Source organism: Acipenser ruthenus, chromosome 24 (genome assembly GCF_902713425.1).
Source record: "Acipenser ruthenus chromosome 24, fAciRut3.2 maternal haplotype, whole genome shotgun sequence".
NCBI lineage: Eukaryota > Metazoa > Chordata > Actinopteri > Acipenseriformes > Acipenseridae > Acipenser > Acipenser ruthenus.
The window spans coordinates 17,914,219-17,934,979 of NC_081212.1; the positions used below are offsets into that span (position 1 = coordinate 17,914,219).

The 20,761-nt window shown below is 38.3% G+C and overlaps 1 protein-coding gene across 1 annotated transcript; it reads left to right on the forward strand.

Annotated features, from left to right (window-relative positions):
- The first annotated feature begins 292 nt into the window (after positions 1-292).
- Positions 293-20,136, forward strand: LOC117429403 (iron-responsive element-binding protein 2-like). The gene is made up of 22 exons (XM_058998484.1): positions 293-431; positions 5,659-5,754; positions 5,867-6,032; positions 7,061-7,198; positions 7,535-7,756; positions 7,938-8,007; positions 8,515-8,698; positions 9,049-9,188; positions 9,276-9,447; positions 9,666-9,766; positions 10,458-10,574; positions 11,332-11,491; positions 11,927-12,062; positions 12,472-12,556; positions 14,418-14,574; positions 15,015-15,139; positions 15,231-15,335; positions 16,012-16,154; positions 16,257-16,404; positions 17,468-17,590; positions 17,916-18,101; positions 18,490-20,136. Exons 1-22 carry the CDS (start codon positions 407-409, stop codon positions 18,613-18,615), a joined length of 2,925 nt encoding a protein of 974 aa, XP_058854467.1. The 5' UTR covers positions 293-406; the 3' UTR covers positions 18,616-20,136.
- Positions 20,137-20,761: the final 625 nt, after the last annotated feature.

Below are 20,761 nucleotides of genomic sequence, written 5' to 3' on the forward strand. Positions count from 1 at the left end.
ATTCTGAATTTAAAGTATAAGACACCAAAAAAAATGAGCTCAATCCAAACATGTCTGTGATAATGTTAAAAAATATTTATACAGTTAGAGTTAAATGTTGGTCAGTGCAAAAAATGTTAAGTGTTTTGGTTCTGTAACCAAGCTATTTTCCTGTTCACGTTTTTATCTAACCTTAGAATAATGTATAACATTGTGACAATTGGTGGTTGTATTACTGTATATTCCGACGTGTTTGTAAGCGTTTTCACATTATGTCCTGTTTATGTGATTGGAAGCGAACGCTGTTCCGCTGCAGAGCGGACGGAGTGGCGGATGAGCTGTGAGCACGGAGTGCGGTGATTGGTCGGGAGGCAGGGAGGTGTTGCTATGGAGGAGAGAGGAGTGCGTGTCTGTTTCAGATTCCGTCATGGCGCTCGCTGTAGAAGCTTCAGGTAAGGGGCCTCAGCGAAATAAAATGACAAAAACAACAATGACACTGTTGTCTACTAAAGCCCGGTGACAGCGCTTGACACGCGTTTTGGGTTAGGATATATTTCTGTAATGATTGGTCATCAGATTGGTTAGACGGCCTTTTTCTTTTTTTGTTTGTTATGAAAACATAATTTGAATTCCGTCTTTTTTTCATTTTCAGAACATCCTTGACAAACCGGAAAATGATTCTTTTTTGGGGGATGGGGGGAGGTAGTGGATTCTGTTGTCTTTTGCTTTTGATTAAAAAGTATTCGTTTAAAATAAACACATTTCCCTGTTTCACTGTTTAGCTGCTCCTACTGTCAAAGGTAACATGACTGAGGGTGCATATACTAACTGTTTTCCAGGCCATAATCTTTCTTGCAAAAAGTACTGGTGTTGACAGCTCAGCCTGGCTGTTTATATTTTTTTATTGCTGTATTATTTTGTGTTGTTGACAACCGATTTTATTTTAGGGTGTAATTGAGAATGTTCTCTCTTATGTCCGTATCTTTACTTCTTCGGTATAGTTTTTACCTTAACCCCACATGTACGTTCTTCTGCAAATACTTCAGTATTGCAGAACATATTTTAACCAGTTGAGCGTATGTTGAATTGTACAGGACGAGCTGTTTCTAACTTATCTAAGGACTCTCTTCTCAATTGTCTTTGTTAGCTCTGATGTGTTATGATGAAACGGTACACAACACGAATATAATAATTGCAGTTTCAAAGTGTAGCGTTGTCTATATTGTTGTTATCTTTCCATAGCACACACTGGTGGTATGCAATGTGTTAGATAACAAAGATAAAGCAAGGGTGGATCTACACTCTTTAGAAACCATTTTAGGCGTTCACAGAAACTTAAATTGTGGTGTTACATAATCCTGTACAGAGTCTACTGCAACAGAAGTCTTTGATGCCAGCTAGTCTCTCTTATTTTATTCAGAATTGAGATGTTGTTGACTGGGCTGTTGGTTTACATTCACCAAAGCTAGCACCTCCACCCAATCATAGCACAGTACAGCAACTTGCAGCTGTAGGTGATGTACATTTAAATATGTATGTACTATACTGATGCATGAAAAGACTAATTTTTTTTTTAACGTAGAAGGAATAACGTTCTTACAGCAGAAATATAGAACAGTGGGGAAGAACAAATAAGCGAATACATATTTAATTTAAGTCTTAAGATTATTTATTTTTAGTACAATATAATATAATTGAGCAGTCTTAAAGTTTTATATATATGATGAGGAGCAGTGCAGATAATGATTTGGGTCATTGAGTTTACCTGCCATAAAGTGAGACTTTAGCCTCTCCAGCGGTGTCAGCTGTGATGTGGATGGCGTTCCTGCTGCAGGCCTGTGCTGTATTCAGAGTTTTGCTTTTGTTTGCCGCCGCAGGTCCTGCCACCTTTTCATCACCTGGTTGACTGTCCTTCTGGTAACACCCACAGCATTGACTTTCTCCATTATAGAGGACCACATGGCCTCTTTAGTAGCATAACTGATGTTGGCTGAGGCTTTTCCAAATAACTCAATTTCATGCTGATTGACCTCAGCCGTAAGGACTCTTAGCTCCTCCTCAGAAAATGTATTTTCTTTTCCGTTTGCCAAGAGGACTTTGCTGCCCTTTCTCTGACATATTTTTTTGGTTGGTTTGGTTTTCGTGCTCCACGAATCTCATACAGCACCGACTCCTCTCCTAACTCACCTCTGGGCTGTAAGTGCGATGGCTGAATAGCCCGATGCACAGGCAACACTCACTGCGGCTCATTACACTATGTAACACAATTTTTGTTCCTGGGTAGTAAGTGTTATTTCCTAATTGCTTATGCCTCAAAAGTATAGAAAATGGCTATTATTCCCCACAAACTTTGCTTTTGTGACCAGGACAGTGATATTTTGAAATTTACCTATTTCCAATGAGAAAACGGCTGAATTTGTGTCTTTTCGTTCACATAAAGTCAGAAAAAAACAACATATGAATCCAAATTAACATGTATTTATACTAAAGTAATACAAAAATGACTACAAAAGATTTAGAAGTGAGTAGTTTTTCGAGATTTACGATTATACTGTAAATCACTTCCACGAATCAGCCCCCAAATGTAGTCTCCCATCATGTTCTCGTTATACTGTCCTTGGTAGCGGCGTTCAAAGTCCAGTATATCCTGGTGGAAGCGCTCGCCTTGCTCCTCCGAGTACGCTCCCATGTTCTGTTGTGCCGTAGTTCTTCACCAGAGTCTCAACCAGCTCCACATAGTTTTCGGCCTTGTGATTTCCCAGGAAGCCCCGAACCACTGCGACAAAGCTGTTCCAAGCCGCTTTCTCCTTACTATTGAGCTTCTTGGGGAATTCATTGCACTCCAGGATCTTCTTTATCTGTGGTCCAACGAAGACACCGGCTTTGACCTTTGCCTCAGACAGCTTAGGGAAGAAGTCTTGAAGGTACTTGAAGGCTGCCGACTCCTTATCTAGAGCTCTGACAAATTGTTTCATAAGGCCCAATTTGATGTGCAGTGGTGGCATCAGCACCTTCCGGGGGTCCACCAGTGGCTCCCACTTGACGTTGTGCCTCCCCACAGAGAACTCGGTCCGCTGTGGCCAGTCCCGCCTGTGGTAGTGCGCCTTGGTGTCCCTGCTGTCCCAAAGGCAATTTCCTTGATGCTCATCTTGATAAATTCAAGGAGAACATGGGAGCGTACTCGGAGGAGCAAGGCGAGCACTTCCACCAGGATATACTGGACTTTGAACGCCGCTACCAAGGACAGTATAACGAGAACATGATGGGAGACTACATTTGGGGGCTGATTCGTGAAAGTGATTTACAGTATAATCGTAAATCTCGAAAAACTACTCGCTTCTAAATCTTTTGTAGTCATTTTTGTATTACTTTAGTATAAATACATGTTAATTTGGATTCATATGTTGTTTTTTTCTGACTTTATGTGAACGAAAAGACACATTCGTCCGTTTTCTCATTGGAAATAGGTACATTTCAAAATATCACTGTCCTGGTCACAAAAGCAAAGTTTGTGGGGAATAATAGCCATTTTCTATACTTTTGAGGCATAAACAATTAGGAAATAACACTTACTACCCAGGAACAAAAAAAAAAAAAAAATTTGTTACACGGTGTTATTTGTGCATTTGAGTAATTTGCATTGCTCTTAGAGTAAGTAGCGGGGTTCTGAAAAATACAGCGTTACACGTCCCCAGGTATTGCTACAACTGTTGAAATAACATACCTCATTGTTAACATCCTGACAACTTTTAACACTTATAACTTTAAAGCAGTGGTGGGCAACTTAACCTAATTAGAGGGCCGCAGGTTCGGCCCTCATACAACTCCAAGGGCTGCAAGACCCCCTTTATTGCAATTACCAGCCAAAATTATACATTTTAATTTAACCAATGCAATAGCTTGCCAAAGCACTTGCTGTTGTGAAGCAAGGCCACTCTTAAGCACTGCAAGCTGCCTAGTGGATGAGGGGGAGTGAGAGATTTATTTATTTTTTCGGATGGATGAGGGGGGCGCAGGTAGATGAGTCGTGGAATGAGAGATTTATTTATTTTTTCGGATGGGCAAGGGCCCCGCAGGGACATGCGTTGTGGGCCGCGGGTTGCCCACCACTACTTTAAAGTGTGTTTCAAAGCTCTTTTCAAAATGCGCCTATCCTTACATCAGCCCCTATGTGAGTAACATGTATTTTGGGTGAGTAAAATGCAACATTACCCTAAAGTCATGAGTTCTTTCATAATACTGCACATACTTTAATGCTAACTTATGGGGTATACATTGACTACAGCCTTACATTTTAACTGTAATGTTACTTTGAACTGCTGTACAAAAAGTTGGTCTTACAATAAAAACAATAATTTTTATTTGCCATTATTGACCACAAGCAATATGGTTGTGAAGCAAATAAACACAGAAACAGAATTCCAGTGTTGCAGTTGGAATACACTTAACACACACATACTGTATATTTATAAAGAAACAATCATATTGTTACTTATTGGTTGTCATGCTATGGCAATATAAAGCATTCCGACTCTCTCTAAACACAGTATATTGTGTTTATTATATAGATTTACCTTCCAAAAATTTGGTTGACAGATAGATACATTGGTTGGTTAGGTTGTAACGGTCGGCTGTTAGGAGTGCCAGGTAAATATTTAATCTTCCATAATTAACGTTAGTTTTCACCAAGACCATCACTAGGACATTGTAATAAACCCAAGTTAATCAAGTTACCCCTACTACACCCTATTTTACCCCAGGGAAAAATCAGAACTACAGAATTAGAGCAACTTACTGACCCCCACAAAAGAAAATGTAAGAAGAAACCTGATACTGCACTGTAACATTTATTGAACCAATTCCCCACGCACTCAGCAGCTATAATCAAATTACCCTCCCCCACACAAGTAAATAAATTCTAGTTCATAGAAAACATTCTTTCCCAACAATTAATATTTCTAAAACGCACAGATAATTTATCTGCACAATTTCTTCACTGTATGGACACTGACCGCTACGGGCACTAAGACGGTGCTGAGAAATCCAAAATCAAGAATCCAGTCGTTCTTCTCCAGTCACAAACACACATTGCAAGTGAGTGGATTCAACCGTACGTGTTTTTTTTTTTTTTTTTTTTTTAAAGCAAATAGTGGTAAGTAAATGCGTAACTCATTGCTTTAATATAAACTGACCTTAGGTAACCCATGATGACTCAGAAAAGGCTTTAATATTTAACTGTAAAGACCTGGAATATCTATTAGTGATCCCAAGAGATCCAGCATTTTTTAGACTTGACCTTGCTACAAATATACAATGGACGTGAATCACATTCATTGACCTAATGAACCAAACAATCGCAACTTACCTGTTTAGTCCTGAACACATCCTATCATTCAGTCCTTGGTTGATGTGGAGGCATGTTGAAAGACCTGCATGAGTTTTGTGAATTAGCTCCCCACCGACAGACTTCTATTATTCCTGCATTGATCTTGATTTATTTTTAAAAGGGTTTTTTGGTTGTTTTTTTTTATAGGATATTGACAACTCTGTTTCAGTATGGTGTACAGTATACTGAGATTTACAATAATTCAGTGTTATCCAAAAGCGATTGTTGGAACTTATTGTTTGTGAAAGTATTATTTAATTAAGTAAAATTCTGTTTGCTGTTTTTTGTTTCAGAGCACCCTTTCCAAGATTTAATTGAAATACTCAAAAGTGAAAAGAATGAAGACAAGAAGTTTTTTAGTCCTCAGAAGCTTAACGACCCCAGATACGGTAGGTACAGTAAACAAAAGAAAAGCTATCAATCCTGCTGCTTTCTTTTAAGAAATTATAAAGTAGATTAAGGCTTTACAGTGTATTTATTCATGTCATTTTTTTCTGGCAGAGTCCTTGCCTTTTTCAATCCGTGTGCTGCTTGAAGCAGCCATCCGGAAGTGTGATGGTTTCTATGTGAAGAAAGAGGATGTCTTGAACATTCTCAACTGGAGGCAACAGCAGAACAATGCAGAAGTGCCCTTCTCTCCTGCTCGTATTCTCCTTCAGGATTTCACGTGAGCATTGCTGTATAATAATAGATCTGAACTGGGGGGATGCGGCCCCCTAAGACCCCCAATGCCACCAGCCTTGCACTCAGTGCATTGGTATATGAGAGTTCCATTCAGCTTGGAATTCTGTATTCCAATGTAAAGATATTCTTGGCACATACTTTGTAAAGAAACACACCATGTCAGCCACCTACTTGTGTATTTCAATAAATTATACGTACAGACAGGATACAAATAAGGCAGCGGGTGCAGCAGTGGAAACATTTAAAGGATTTACTTCTTTTGATAGACACTGTGATACCCCAGCATTCCTGATAATGCATTATTGTAGTCACGTGAAACTCTTGTTAGACTTTATCCATTCAGAAGGGGCTCTTGTTATAGTCGGCGCCACCTAATTGGGATAGTGATAATCAGGATTTCTGCTTAAATGGGATACAACTCTGGGAGACGGTTCTTCCCAGTGCTGTTTATGTCATTTAATTGGGATGTGACTTTGTTGAATTGGGATACAGTATTTTCAAATGATGAATGGAGATCGCTTTTCAGAGCAGGCTGCTGTTGCAAAGAAAGTTGGCGTGTGAACATTACAGGTGCGATTTAATTTTGTTTAGGAATAAAAATAAAAAAACACTCGTATTTTAAATGATGTGTTTAACATTTAATCATGTGATGTGATTTAATTGTTTTTCTTTTCATTAAGAATCAATAAAGTGTGACTCAGGTCGTCTCAACTGCCTCTCGTTTAATTGGGTCAGCCACTTATTCAGGATATTTTTCCTTCTCCCGAGACGTCCCGATAAAACGGCTCCGGCTGTAGTCTTTGGTCATATCTCGGAAACCAGCAATACGTACTTCATAAACTGCGTTTTATTTTTCCACATGTTTTTTTGTATATAATATTTACAAACTATGCTGTGTCATTTCCCCTTTCACTGTTCCATCAGGGAAGTTTAGTTCATAATGCTTGCTGTTTTTAGGACGTGTTACGTACAGTTTAAAATGTGGGTGATGATTTTTTTTGTTTGTTTTAGGGGTATTCCAGCACTGGTGGATTTTGCTGCCATGAGAGATGCAGTGGTGAAACTCGGAGGGGATCCTTATCAGGTTAACCCTCTGTGCCCAACAGATCTCATTGTAGACCATTCATTGCAAATCGACTTCAGTAAATGGTAATGTAATTGTTTTTTGTGCTTAATATATTTCTAATGTTTTTCATCATCTATTCTGTGCTCTGCTGCTTTTAATAAATACCTTGTATTCAGTGCTATTCTCTATACAATCCTCAAAAGTAATATTTTACATATGAAGAAATGTTTTCAGCTTATCCATGCACAATTTACTTTTTGGAGAATCGAGACATAATCACAGCATGAAAGGATGTTCCCTGCATTCTGTGCAAGCAACAAGCAATTGGCAGGACATTTGCGTACTGGCCTCCTGTACTGACCACCTTGTATGTGCTGTACTGTGTTGTTATGTCTGTTAAATATTTTGCTCTATTACAGTGCAATTCAGAATGCCCCAAACCCTGGAGGAGGTGAGAAGCAGGGATCAGCTGCCAAGTCTTCTCCTGCCAAATCACAGCCGCGCAGCTCCCAGTGTGGAGGACATGGGGGCTGTAAAGGATCATGCAGTGACGAGCCAAGCACGGATACGCCAGGAAGGGCTGCTGTCCAGATTGAAAACTCACCAATACTCTGCCCTTTCCATCTTCAGCCTGTGTCTGAGTATGATCACTGTTTCCTACATTTACATTGGCATTACTTTAATAGCTTTTCATGAATCCTATTTTTTTTTTACTTTTTTCTAAATTGTTGGTTTATTATAGGCCAGGCATTTACACTGTAGACACTCATTTTATGTGTTTTAGTAGATTTGTATTTAATTCCATTTTTGTCTTGATCAAAGGCCAGAAACAGCATTAAAGAGCCAAGATGCTGAATTCAACAGGAATAAAGAAAGGCTTCAGTTTTTTAAGGTATATTTATAACTCATTTACATGGTATTTTTGCTTTGCACCCTCATTGTGACTATTTACAGTACAGGGATTGAAAGCGTGCACGATTTCAGGGTTCAATGTAGAACTTTTAATGCCATTTACAATTAAGTGATTTTTCTTTCTCTGAGATGCCTTTTTTGTGTATAAAACTGCCTTTTGCTTGCTAAAAATTGTTGATCTTGTGAAGAGGTTTACCTCCAAAATTTCCAAAACTGACATAATGGCCTGGCACTGCAGTCAACCAGTGCACAGACATTCAGAATGTTCTCATAATTGCTTGCCATCATTTTTGTATAAAATCAGCTGTTTATTCGATTATACATAAATCTAAACTGTGAGGATAGGTTTGCTAGGTGTAATGTCACCAGAAATAAGAATAGGAGCTGTGATTTATACAGAAGTTCTACTTAAAACACCTTTAGTACAATGTAGTACAGTTCATTTCTGTGCTGGTAAATAATGTTTCACTTTCATTCTTTCACACAGTGGTGCTCTAAAGTCTTTAAAAATGTGACGGTGATACCCCCTGAGACTGGGGTTGTGCACCAGGTGAATCTAGAATACTTGTCCCACATTGTGCGTGATGATGGTGGTTTTTTATACCCTGATAGTGTGGTGGGTACAGACTCGCATACCACTATGGTTAACGGCCTTGGAATATTAGGGTGGGGTAAGTATCATTTAAAACATTTTTTATCTGATTGAATATATGTAAGAATAAAGTTCTAGAATTGAGTTGCCAACTTCAGATTAATTTTAAAGTGTTTTCCACCATTCCTGGCATAATCCCCATTTACCATATTCTTAACTTTGCCTGTATTTTACTTCTCGCTTACAAATCCTGGCTCCTATATTCCTGGCAGTGTGTTTGGGCATTGACAATAAAGACTTTTTGCAAGGGCACATTCCTCGAGCATTATCCTGAGTGCAGAGACCAGAATTTTAGTGTTGACCCTTGGTACGAGCCCTCATGTAATAATAAGCAAGTGCTTGCTATTAATAATTTCTCCTCTATTTTAGGGGTTGGAGGTATTGAATCAGAAGCTGTTATGCTTGGCCAGCCTGTCTCTTTGACGTTGCCCCAAGTGGTTGGGTGCAAGCTTGTTGGATCCATAAGCACACTAGCCACATCAATAGATATTGTTTTAGGCATTACTAAGGTAGGCATATTTTTGTGATATTATATCTTAGTTCTTTTCATTTTTGTATTTTTTTCTGGTCTTCATACATTTTTTTTCTGTTTCCAGCACCTTAGACAAGCAGGAGTTGCTGGTAAATTTGTGGAATTCTTTGGGCCAGGGGTTTCGCAGCTGTCTGCCGGAGACAGGACTACAATCGCCAACATGTGCCCTGAGTACAGTGCCACTGTGAGCTTTTTCCCGGTCGATGATGTTACTCTTAAGCACCTAAAACAGACAAGTAAGAAACCAATCATTAAATTAACAAAATCTAAATATGTTTTTGTAGACTCATTGTCGATACTTTTAGTGGCGATATCTCTTAGGCCAGTTCAGGTGTCCCCAGGGATGCTTGCTTTTAACAGACTTCATTGAAAGTCATTAACCTTTTTTTGCCCATTTTAGACTGAGTGAGAAATTTGTACTGCAGTTAATTTTATTGTATCTCTTTTGTTTTAGACTTTGATGAAGAAAAACTTGATATAATAGAAGCCTATCTTAAAGCTGTGAAATTGTTCAGAAGTTACCAGAATCCATCAGAAGATCCGGTATATTCACAGGTGAGGGTTTTGATTTTTAGAAGGAAATTGGTTTTATTTGGATTTATCGCCCAATAGATTAAGGAAGAAATGCCCTGGTTGTGAGTTTGCATAGTAAATGCAAAGAAGTATGTCTGTGTAATGTTGGTTTTTCAATAGAACATGTAGCTCTGTGGATTTAAATTATTGTTCATGTTACTAATGACCTTGTCATTTGTAAACTAAGTGCTGTTTAAGGAGCCTAAATCTCACTCCTGGCTTTGTGTCATTAAATGCAAACTGGGTGGGCCTGGTGATTCCCTAAAGACCAGTATACATGACGAAATATGTTCTGAAGTCTTTTTCCAGATTATCATTCCTGTTATACAGTCCAAAAAATGAAGGGGCATTTTAATATTGAATTGAGTTAGTGTCTCTGGAATAATGGGTTGTACATATATGTGTAAGGCTTAGGCAGTGTAGTAAAACATTGTGAAAGCATGGTAAAGTGCATAGAGGGATGGTAAAGCATATTAAGAAACATGAGGGAATTTTGTATGCTACAAAACATAGCTCCGGTTTACAATTCCAGGTTCAAAGAACAAATCTATTGTGGATCTATTTACTTCTTATTAACAGCAATAACCATGTTTAAGACTTTAAGGTGTGTTGTTGTCTTGAGAAAATGCCAGGAATCAATGAATGGACTCGATTGTCTTTTCCGTTGCATTAGGTTATAGAAATAAATCTAAGCTCAATCATTCCGCATGTGAGTGGTCCTAAGAGACCCCAGGACAGGGTAGCAGTGACTGACACGAAGAAGGATTTTCAGAAGTGTTTAAAGGAAAAGGTAAGCGGAGCTGGGTTTATATTGTACTGGTGCAGTGGCATTTGGAAGTGCTTTACTTCAGTGCTACACTTCCCGTTGAAGGAATGCATCCAGCACTGGTGAATTGCTTCTGGGAGTTTGAGTCCTTGTAGGAAAAACAATTCAGAATGTTACTTTTTTTAAAACAATCACTCTTTCTCACAGAAGCTGGACTCATTGACTCACATTTGAGTATCAATCACCGATTTACCTTTGCCTGACGTGTTTTATTATTATTATTATTATTATTATTATTATTATTATTTAGTAATTTTAGCAGATGTTTTTATCCAAAGCGACTTACAGAGATTAGGGGGTTAACTATGCATCACAGCTGCTGCTGCAGAGTCACTTGCAATAGGAACTTGGATTTAAGTCTCATCCGAAGGACAGAGTACAAGGAGGTTAAGTGACTTGTTCAGGGTCACACACAGTGAGCCCATGGTGAGCTGGGATTGAACTGGGAACCTCCTGGTAATAAACCCCTTTATTTAACCACTGGACCACCAAGCCTCCTCCTTCATGGGTCCTTACAAAGTTGACTGGGAGTGTTGTATTGAATTATCTGCACGGAGCCTTCGATTTAAATATTCTTCACTAACAGCTTAAAGTAAATTACCATTAAAAAATGTAATTCACCTTTAACATAATGTTAATGATCTAAAACTCTTGATCTGTATTAATGCACCCCAAGACATATTTTACTAATGTATTTAACTAATTCTGTATTTATTTTCAGATTGGTTTCAAGGGGTTTCACATTCCTGCTGAAAAACAAAATGAAGTTATTCCTTTCATGCACAAAGGAACCGAGTATAAACTTGCCCATGGTTCTGTTGTAATAGCTGCAGTGATCAGCTGTACAAACAATTGCAATCCATCTGTCATGCTGGCTGCAGGTGAGAGTCAATGGTTTAAGTATTACCTGTTGACATACAGTAGGATACTATATTTGCACTTTCATTACCAAATTAAGAAAACATTTGAGATATAGGACTATATATTAAAAACATATCTGGTCCCTTTTCCCGATGGTTATATGTCACATTTGCCCATTACTCTGATTTCACAGATATTCTAGAATTCTCTTTGCCAAGTTGAAAGAGTCTCATGCAGTACAAATTATTGGTTTGGCAAAGCTGCTGTTGCTTTCCTTTAAAAATGTCTGGGTTATTTAAAGCACCTTGACCTCCAGCTTAATATGTCTGCATTTACATTCTACTTGTATGTAGAAGCAGCATTCTGAAGATCACATTATTACACTGGGAGTGCTTTGTTTTATCTACAGGTACCTGTTTTGAAGGGGCTGACAGTTGTTCTTGTGTTTGTTTCAGGTCTATTGGCTAAAAAGGCAGTGGAGGCAGGCCTGGTTGTTCAGCCTTACATCAGGACAAGTCTGTCGCCTGGCAGTGGAATGGTTACACACTTCATTAGTGCCAGTGGTGTTTTACCTTACCTCAGTCAGCTCGGGTAGGTATTGGCTTTTGCTACAGAGACTGCAGAGAGTAATGTGCTGTGGAATCCAAATGCCTAGTTTAGTGGTTCTTCAGAGTTTACCCCTAAAAATATTGGGTCTGTTCGTGTTTTATGTATCCTTCTGTATTGGGGGTGTATAGTGGAGGTATGGTGCCTGTGCGAATGCTACACTGAGAACCATTCTTCCAGTTTGGATGAAACCTGGTACTGGCATTCATACATTCCTGAGGATATTGTAATTTCACTGACATGCTTTTGAAAGCATTCAGACTTCTGTTAAGTTCCTTTTTTGGTGGGGATAAGATTTTTGCTGATGCACCTTGTTTTTTTTAATGAATTATGTTTTGGATAGTACCTTGTGTACCTATAGTACTGTTTTTCTCATAATTTCCTTTTTTCGCAGGTTCGAGGTTACTGGTTATGGGTGTGAAACCTGCGTTGGAAACACTGCTCCTCTTCCAGAGACTGTTGTAGATGCTATTAAACAGGTTAAGCTTTTAAGCATATTTTAAACTTATTGTTCAGGTAGCAAATGGGCAAGAACACTAAACAAAGTCATCTTGTACGAGATACACAGAATGCATTTTCTTAACTCGTGTTATCTTTCAGTGTCAGTGGTTTTTCATTCTCTTGAAGATATTCAAATACCGTGCACTCTGTTTATAGAATCACATCTGTCCTGGGTGTTTTGATTCTTATAAGTGGCTGATTCTTAAAAGTGGACCGATATGATTACTGTGGTGCAGAATCAAACTTAGTATGAATGATAAGAGCTTGTTCCCTGGCTGCAGTTTAATGGGTTGACCAGTAGGTGTCATGAGTTCCTGCATGTATGCACGCCCACAAAAAATCCACAGCTGCGTTTCCTTAACGAATTATGGATAACAGTCAGTTTGTTAACTGCTTGTTAAAGTTAATGACACCTCGATAGAAATGGCTTAGCCGATAGCTTTGTGATGGAGGTATAGAGGCGTAAGGAAGCAGAAGTAACAAAAAGAAACCAAAACTCGAGTAAGAGCTCTAATGTTTGTTCTACACAAAGTATTTTTAGTTAGTGCGCCAGCTGAGAGCTAGGTTTATTTTGTTTGTTTTATTAGTGGTTGTTTCGCCACTGCAGTGTAAGAAAAATAAAACCAACACTGGTTTAAAACTGTAATTCAAGACTCCAGCCTGATAATTTACACTGTCCTCGGCCACTCTGTTGCATTACAATTAGCACAAGCGTGCCATCAGCAGTTTAAATACAATATACAGATGTCAATTGTGCTCAATCACTGAGGACAATACATCAAAACAAGTCCTCGTGGGTAAGCAGCTTGTTATATGATCGCGATTATGTGTACTCAAGGCTGCAGAATCCTATTTTACTACAGTATACTTGAGAAGCGATCATCTCGTGAGGGTGCCTAGTTTAATTGCCGTGCGGTGTTACGTGTAATGGCCTTTGAACTAAAATGACATTACTGTACAGTATTTTACTGTCAGGACTACCACTGCATTTAAGCATCTGTGGCTGACTTATTTTCTGTTGCGATGCAAATCTTAGTTTTTCATTAAACGGAGATGCAAAGCTCTGCAATCCCCCCTGTCCTCCTCCTCCTCCTCACTGCGCCGCAATCCCACTCCCTCTACATGCATATCACACAATAACAATGCTGTACTCAGTATGTATTCAATGAATGTGTGTTCACTTTATTGAAACAAATTTTCACTAGCAAGAGAACACAAAAAACATACCTGCACAATGCAATGGCGCCGTCACTGTCTGATTACAAACAATGCAGTGTTTCCTGCATCATTGCACTATCCATGCTGCCTACGTGCCTAATCATGCCAGATGTGATCAAATTCAAATTGAAAAACAGCTTTTATTGGCTGTACACATCATTGCACTTGATCAGTACCGTATCACGTGTTGTCAGTTTGCCCAGAAATTATTCTTATAAGCGGATTGCTTGATTCTTACAAGCGGAGTATATTACATTGGTTAGTATAGGAATGATTTTGTCCCAGTGGTTTTAATCACTGTATGCAGTTGATTCTTATATCAGTGATTCTTAGAAACGGAATGCATTGTATGTCAAATACAACACCTGATGCACTGACTGTCACTTCCAGGTATATGTGCTGTAGTTAACATGGACTGGGAGCAGCTAGAACAATGGGATGAGTTTGAACTACAGCACAGTGAGTGATTAGGACCCAGAAAGCAGCAGAAGCCATCCATCTGTAGTGTTGCATTTAAAATATCTGCACGTTATTTCAATAATGCAGTACTGTTTTAATATCCCTCTTTATCGGTTATGTCTTCTTCTAATACAAAACCTGGTTCTTGTGCTTTCCTTGCAGGGTGATTTAGTAGCATGTGGAGTGTTGTCTGGCAACCGGAACTTTGAGGGGCGTCTGTGTGACTGTGTGCGTGCCAACTACCTCGCCTCACCGCCACTAGTGGTAGCTTACGCCATAGCTGGCACTGTTAGTATAGACTTTGAAACTGAACCTTTGGGTAAGTGCTGTTATGTTAAGCATTCGTTTGAATAATTGTGCTAATGCTAAATATTTAGTTTTTTAAAACAAACACACTTTATATGCAGAAACTTATTTTAAAACATTTCTGACGATTTTAATTGATTCATTTTCCAGTTAAACTAAAACTGGCACTGTATTGGTTAAAGAGAACACAGCAAACTGGATTTGTTAGTCTCCAAATCCACAGTAGCCAATTGCTCGGTTTCCCCTCATAAAACCATTCGCTTTAAAAATCAACATAGTATTTATAACATAAAAACCAAAAATACTGGAATTGGAAATTCAGTGTTTCAGTTGCATTTGTGTGAATAGTCTGCATCAATTTGTTTATACCATAATGGCATTGTGTTAGTGTCGGGCACACTGTGGAACGAATGGTTGCAAAGTCATTCAGGTGTTTTTTCTTTTTTCTTTCAGGTGTAAATTCAGAAGGCAGAGCAATGTATTTGCGTGATATCTGGCCCACCCGTGACGAGCTACAGCAGGCTGAGGAGCAGACTGTCATCCCGTCCATGTTTAGTCAACTGAAAGACAGAATAGAGGTCAGCGATAGACAAAGCTGTCTGGGTCTTTATCACATCTAACACTTTAGAGTTGTGGAAACTGACCTTTGCATTTGTATTTCATTTACAGAAAGAAAACAAACGATGGAATAGTCTTGAAGCCCCAGAATCTGTTTTGTTCCCATGGGACCCCAAATCTACATATATTAGGTGTCCTTCGTTTTTTCATAAGCTTGTAAGTGTTGTTATTATAATGACTATGATACAAGCGTGTAAACCGTAAACAGTAGCATTAAGCCCAGTGTAATATTAGTGCTGGGACAAATTATTTTTTTTTCCCAACACAATTTAAACATTTAAATATGCTTTAATTTTAAATTAGCTGGAACACAATATCATGTGCCATGTTACAGTAAAAAAAAAAAATCTCTTGAATAAAATTAACCCGGAACCCAATGAAATAATTTGTTAAAGAAAGGAGAGAACACTCCCTGTACAATAGTGTGTTTTATTTATTTATTTATTTTTTTCAGACTTCATTTATGCATCTTTTTCATAGTCATTTGTAAAGTATGTTCTATGAACGAATACAAACATTTTAATTTTTGCCACTGAGTACATTTTGTTCATATGAATATATGTATGAATTTTTGTCCCAGCACTAATTAATATATGATAAAGATAGACTTCAAGAAGTGCAACATCATTATTACAATTGTGTAGCCTTGAAGATTTCTGTGTAGTTTCTAATATTTATGCAATGTATTTTGTTTTGCCTGTCTCTATTGTATATGATTGTATTGAGGTTTATACCTGGTGTGCTTTATTTAAATTCTTCTGTAAGCCTCATGTCATCATTCTTATTATAACATTATGGAATGGCTAAAATTCTATGAACAAACATTTTTCAGACCAAAGAGCCAGTGTGCCCTCAGTCCATCGAGAATGCCCATGTCTTGCTGTTTTTGGGAGATGTGGTTACAACGGATCACATTTCACCTGCTGGAAGTATTGCCCGGGTCAGTGCTGCTGCTAAATACCTGATAAGCAAACGGTAAGGATTCTGAAGAAAATGGATGAATGGATGTTTTATACATTATCATGTAGGCTTGATCAAGACTTTGGCAATAACACTTTGTCGAATGATCTCTTTCAGACTTACACCTCGAGAATTCAACTCGTACGGAGCTCGCAGGGGAAACGATGCAGTGATGACACGGGGTACATTTGCCAGCATCAAGTTGCTCAATCGGTTTATTGGAAAAACAGCACCGAAAACTGTGCACATACCATCAGGGCAAACTGTAAGTGTGCTTGCACTCTAATGTTTCTTTAACCCTTTGCGGTCCATTGTCGGACTGGGTCCGACGACATCATAGCAACGCAAAAAATGGGTTTCTAGTCGTTTTTTCTCCGGAAAAAGCCAAGAAAACCATTCAATTGCCGAGTGGGAGCGACAGGAGCCGAGACAAGTCGAAAAAAAAAAAAAAAAAAAAAAGGCTCATCTCATGAATAGTCATACATGGCCGTGCTATCAGATAACGGGATGGTCGTAAGTAAACAAGCTGTCTGCCTGTGAATCAGCGCACAGAGAACACGGACATTTGCAGAGCTTTTCTGAGATGTTATAGTAATAAAATAATGACTTGGATCGCATTATTGAGGAGTTTGGTGATAAAACGAGTGATCAGGAGATGATTGATCGGTATGTACGACTATTATTATTTATTTCTTACATAGGTGAAAGCTATAGCAAACGAAAGGGTGGGGCGGGGCTGGAGATGCCTAGTGAGTGCTTTGTTGATATGCAGGGCCATTTAAACCCGTTTGACTGTGGAAAAAAATACTTTTAAACAGCGCGTCTAAAATTAACTGCACGTGTGAAAATTAATTAGACCTGACGTGCCTGACGCGCAATTAATAAATGTACTGCAAAGGGTTAACACTTTGTGTGTTGGGTGTGGTTTTTTTGTTCCCCTTGCCTCCCAGGAAGTTTGTTACTGCTTTACTTCCTTTTCATTTCACCCCATGTCTTCTCCAGGTGAAATGACCCAGGAAGTGCACTGCTAACGCACCCCGTTTTACCTACAAATACTTATAACCATTAGGCTCACCCCACCTCACAGATCCATTTCAGTTTATTGGTACACTGCTGCACTTTGCTTTGTGTCAACACCTTTAGTCATGCAAATTATAATTGGTTAAGTGGATTGAGTCTTCTGTAATGGGAAGACATGAGGGGGTTGCCTGATGATGTTAACCAGAATCAGACAGTGTCTATGGGAACCTGCTAGCTTTTGTGAGTGGCGCCCTCTGTAATAAGTGATTTTTAAAGTAATCCTATGTGATTTCCCTCTTTTGTTGTAGCTGGACGTGTATGAGGCAGCAGACAGGTATCAGAGGGAGGGGATCCAGCTGATTATTCTGGCAGGAAAGAAGTACGGCTCTGGAAACTCCCGTGATTGGGCTGCCAAAGGACCTTATCTACTGGTAAGTTGTTCAAGCTCATTGCAAGGCTAGTGCGCTAGTGCTTTCACATCTGCAAGGCAATAGGATTGTTCTTAAAGACAGAGAGAGAAAACGGCTTAATTTAGTAGTAATTTTTGTATTAAATCATTTCATACAAAATCATTTTAAATAGATTTTGGAAGATATTTTCTTAGTCCAAATTTTCTTAGTACAACTCCTGATTTGTATGCAATGTTTATTAAACATCTTTGTCCCTGATGAAGGGATTTACAAAGGAATGCATTGTTTTGCTTGTCCTTTTCAGCAGCTTTGTTTCTCTGAGTTTAATGGTTTGTATTACTTTCAGGGTGTAAAGGCTGTGATTGCAGAGAGCTTTGAAAAGATGCACAAGAACCATCTGGTTGGGATTGGGATTGCTCCTCTTCAGTTCCTTCCAGGAGAAAACGCTGATACATTGGGACTTTCTGGCAAGGAGAAGTACTCTCTAACAATCCCTGAAGACCTGGCACCACGACATGAACTGACTGTAAAGGTATGTAACCCCACATTCTATTAAATGCCTGGCCTTTAAACACTTTTTGAAGAACAGCGGTAAAACCAAGTTGAACTGTATTGACGTTCTTCCTGAGTATAAACTCAGCTGCTCTAGTTCTGATTATAAGTGTATTTGCCAGATTTTAATCCTGCCCGTTAACTTTAACCTAAATACATCTTATAGTGTGCATGGGGTGCTATAAAGAGGTTTCATGCTGCAATGAATTGAGAGTACAGCACTTCCTTTGTCGAAAGAGCCTCTGTATTGAGCCATTAAAACATTCTAGGTTATGAACTCAAACATTTTCTCGCGGCTTTGTTGGAGGGTAGTTTGTAACATATAATTAACAATTGTGTGTTCTAAACTTTCTCTTTCTTTGTTACAGACAAGCACAGGAAAGACTTTCAAGGTTCTTGCTCTTTTTGAAAATGAAATGGACATTGCATTTTTTAAGCATGGAGGGATCCTTAAGTATGTAGCACGCAACATCTTGTTACAACAGTCGCCTTGATGTTAAGTACCACAGCCTTGAACAGCGACAAGCATTGTGTTGTCACTACTGAGTTAATAGTGAAGTATTATGCAAGTCATCGCATATTCTTGCCCTCTGTATAAAAAAATATAGTGAGGAATATAAATAAATCTGCCGTTGTTCAGCAGTCCGGGTGCTGTGCTCACAGTAAAACCTGGAATGGCTCAAACTGTTCTGCAATAGGAGTTTTATTTCCACTCCTGCTAGGTAATCTTAACAAGCATAACTAAGTGCCATACTGTTGTGCTGGAAAGCAAATGTAAGCACGTACGACTGCCATTAACACAACGGAAAGGAGAAAATGTTGTTGGCCAATGAGAAATGACCGTGCTCATGTCTTGTTTCAGTAGTGTACTCTTTATGATTGGTCTTACAATTTGTATGGATGCTTTTTTTGCACTTAACCAATTTTATGTTTGTTTCTAAATGTACACTTGCCATTGAAGAAAATTGACTGGCTTCCGTATAATTAACAGAATGGGCTGAATAGACTAACTGCTCAAAAAGAGTGTGTCCAATCATCTGTATTTGAGGGTGTATAAATTGAATCTATTGGTGCATTAAAGTTTTTTAAAGTCTTGCAAGTGACCTAAATGGTAGGCATAGAGCTGTAGTTTCATGTTTAGAATTGATGGCACTTATTAAATGAAAGAACCTGGTAACAATTTAACATGCTGTCCTCTAATAAAAAAGTGAGACTGATTTCAGTTGCTACTGAAGAGTTAAACAATCTAATATGAGACCTACTCATTACTGTAGTAGGTTCAGTGTTGTAGCCTCACAGAGCTTGATATTAAAAGTATCCCATTTGTTTCCTTGTTGCCTTCCCACATTTTGTGTTTTCTTTTTTAATATGTCAACCTCTTGTAGAATAAAGTATTTGGAAAAATATGGTTGATTTGGTCAAACCTATATTCTGCCAGGATAAACCACAAGCATTTTACCATACTAAGGAGTCCCTCTGGATTTTATCAACCACTTATTTTTAGGGATAATCTCGAGCTAACCATGGATAGGTGGTTGAGGCAAACCTGTGCTTTTAAAATCCAGCTGTGCTCTCCTGGAAGAATACAGGTTGATCAAACCGAAGCCAGCGTCTGGAACAATCATTTCATTTCTAGCATTAAGAAACAAACGGTATTAATGGTAAACATGAATAACAGCAACCTTTATCCGAGACGTCAGCTTTATTATCTTGTTCATAGATCTTCAGTAACCTGTGGTCAATATGGGTACCACACATAATACACATTTGCTTCTATAGACTGCAAAATAAATACCCAATTTTATATAATAAAATGGCTATTAAACTATCATGATTTGACCCCCCCCCCCATGTAATCATGTTAATGAAATCAACCCACCCGACCTCAAAGAGGGTAAAGCAGGACCTCATAAACTACAATTCCTTAATGCAATGGAATATTGAATTCATGTATTTTGAATCTGATTTGTTTATTTGTTTTATTTTACCTGTCCCAATAAAATATTTCAGTTGTGTGATGTGTGTCTGTTCACCTCTGTCTGTGGAAGGTTAGGAGTTTGTCAGGCTGAAATAACTTCATAGACTTCTTGGACAAAAGAAGGAGGCTCAGCATTTATCATCTTTTTCACAAATGATATTGTAAGTTTCAGTACCAACAGTGCTTTATAAAGTGTTTGAAAACTATTCAAGCAGTAAAAAATGCAAGTACAGTATCTATTTTGGCATAACAACAGTGAACCTAGATCTTTGTGTCTCTGGTCTTGTACTATGAGTATAGCATGTTTTTATTATTACAGTAACTTCAACTTAAGATTTATTTTTGGACAGATTCCCAGAACATCATTGTCTGCAGTGGAAGTGCATTAGCCAACCAAAAGTACATAATATGTTTAGTATGGTACCAAATTGTATTTAAAAAATATTAAAGATCTGTAACTAATACCAATGTTACTCATATTGTAAATACATTTTTAATAAAGAAAAAATGAAAACGCAGTGGACTTTTACTATGGCTTGTATTTCTATACACAAAGTTTTATTTGCATGTGTTTTGTCAAGTACTGTATACATTGTTTTAAATTGTAATGCTGAAGCCGTATATATGTAAAACCAACACTCTGTGTAGAAGACAATCCAGTA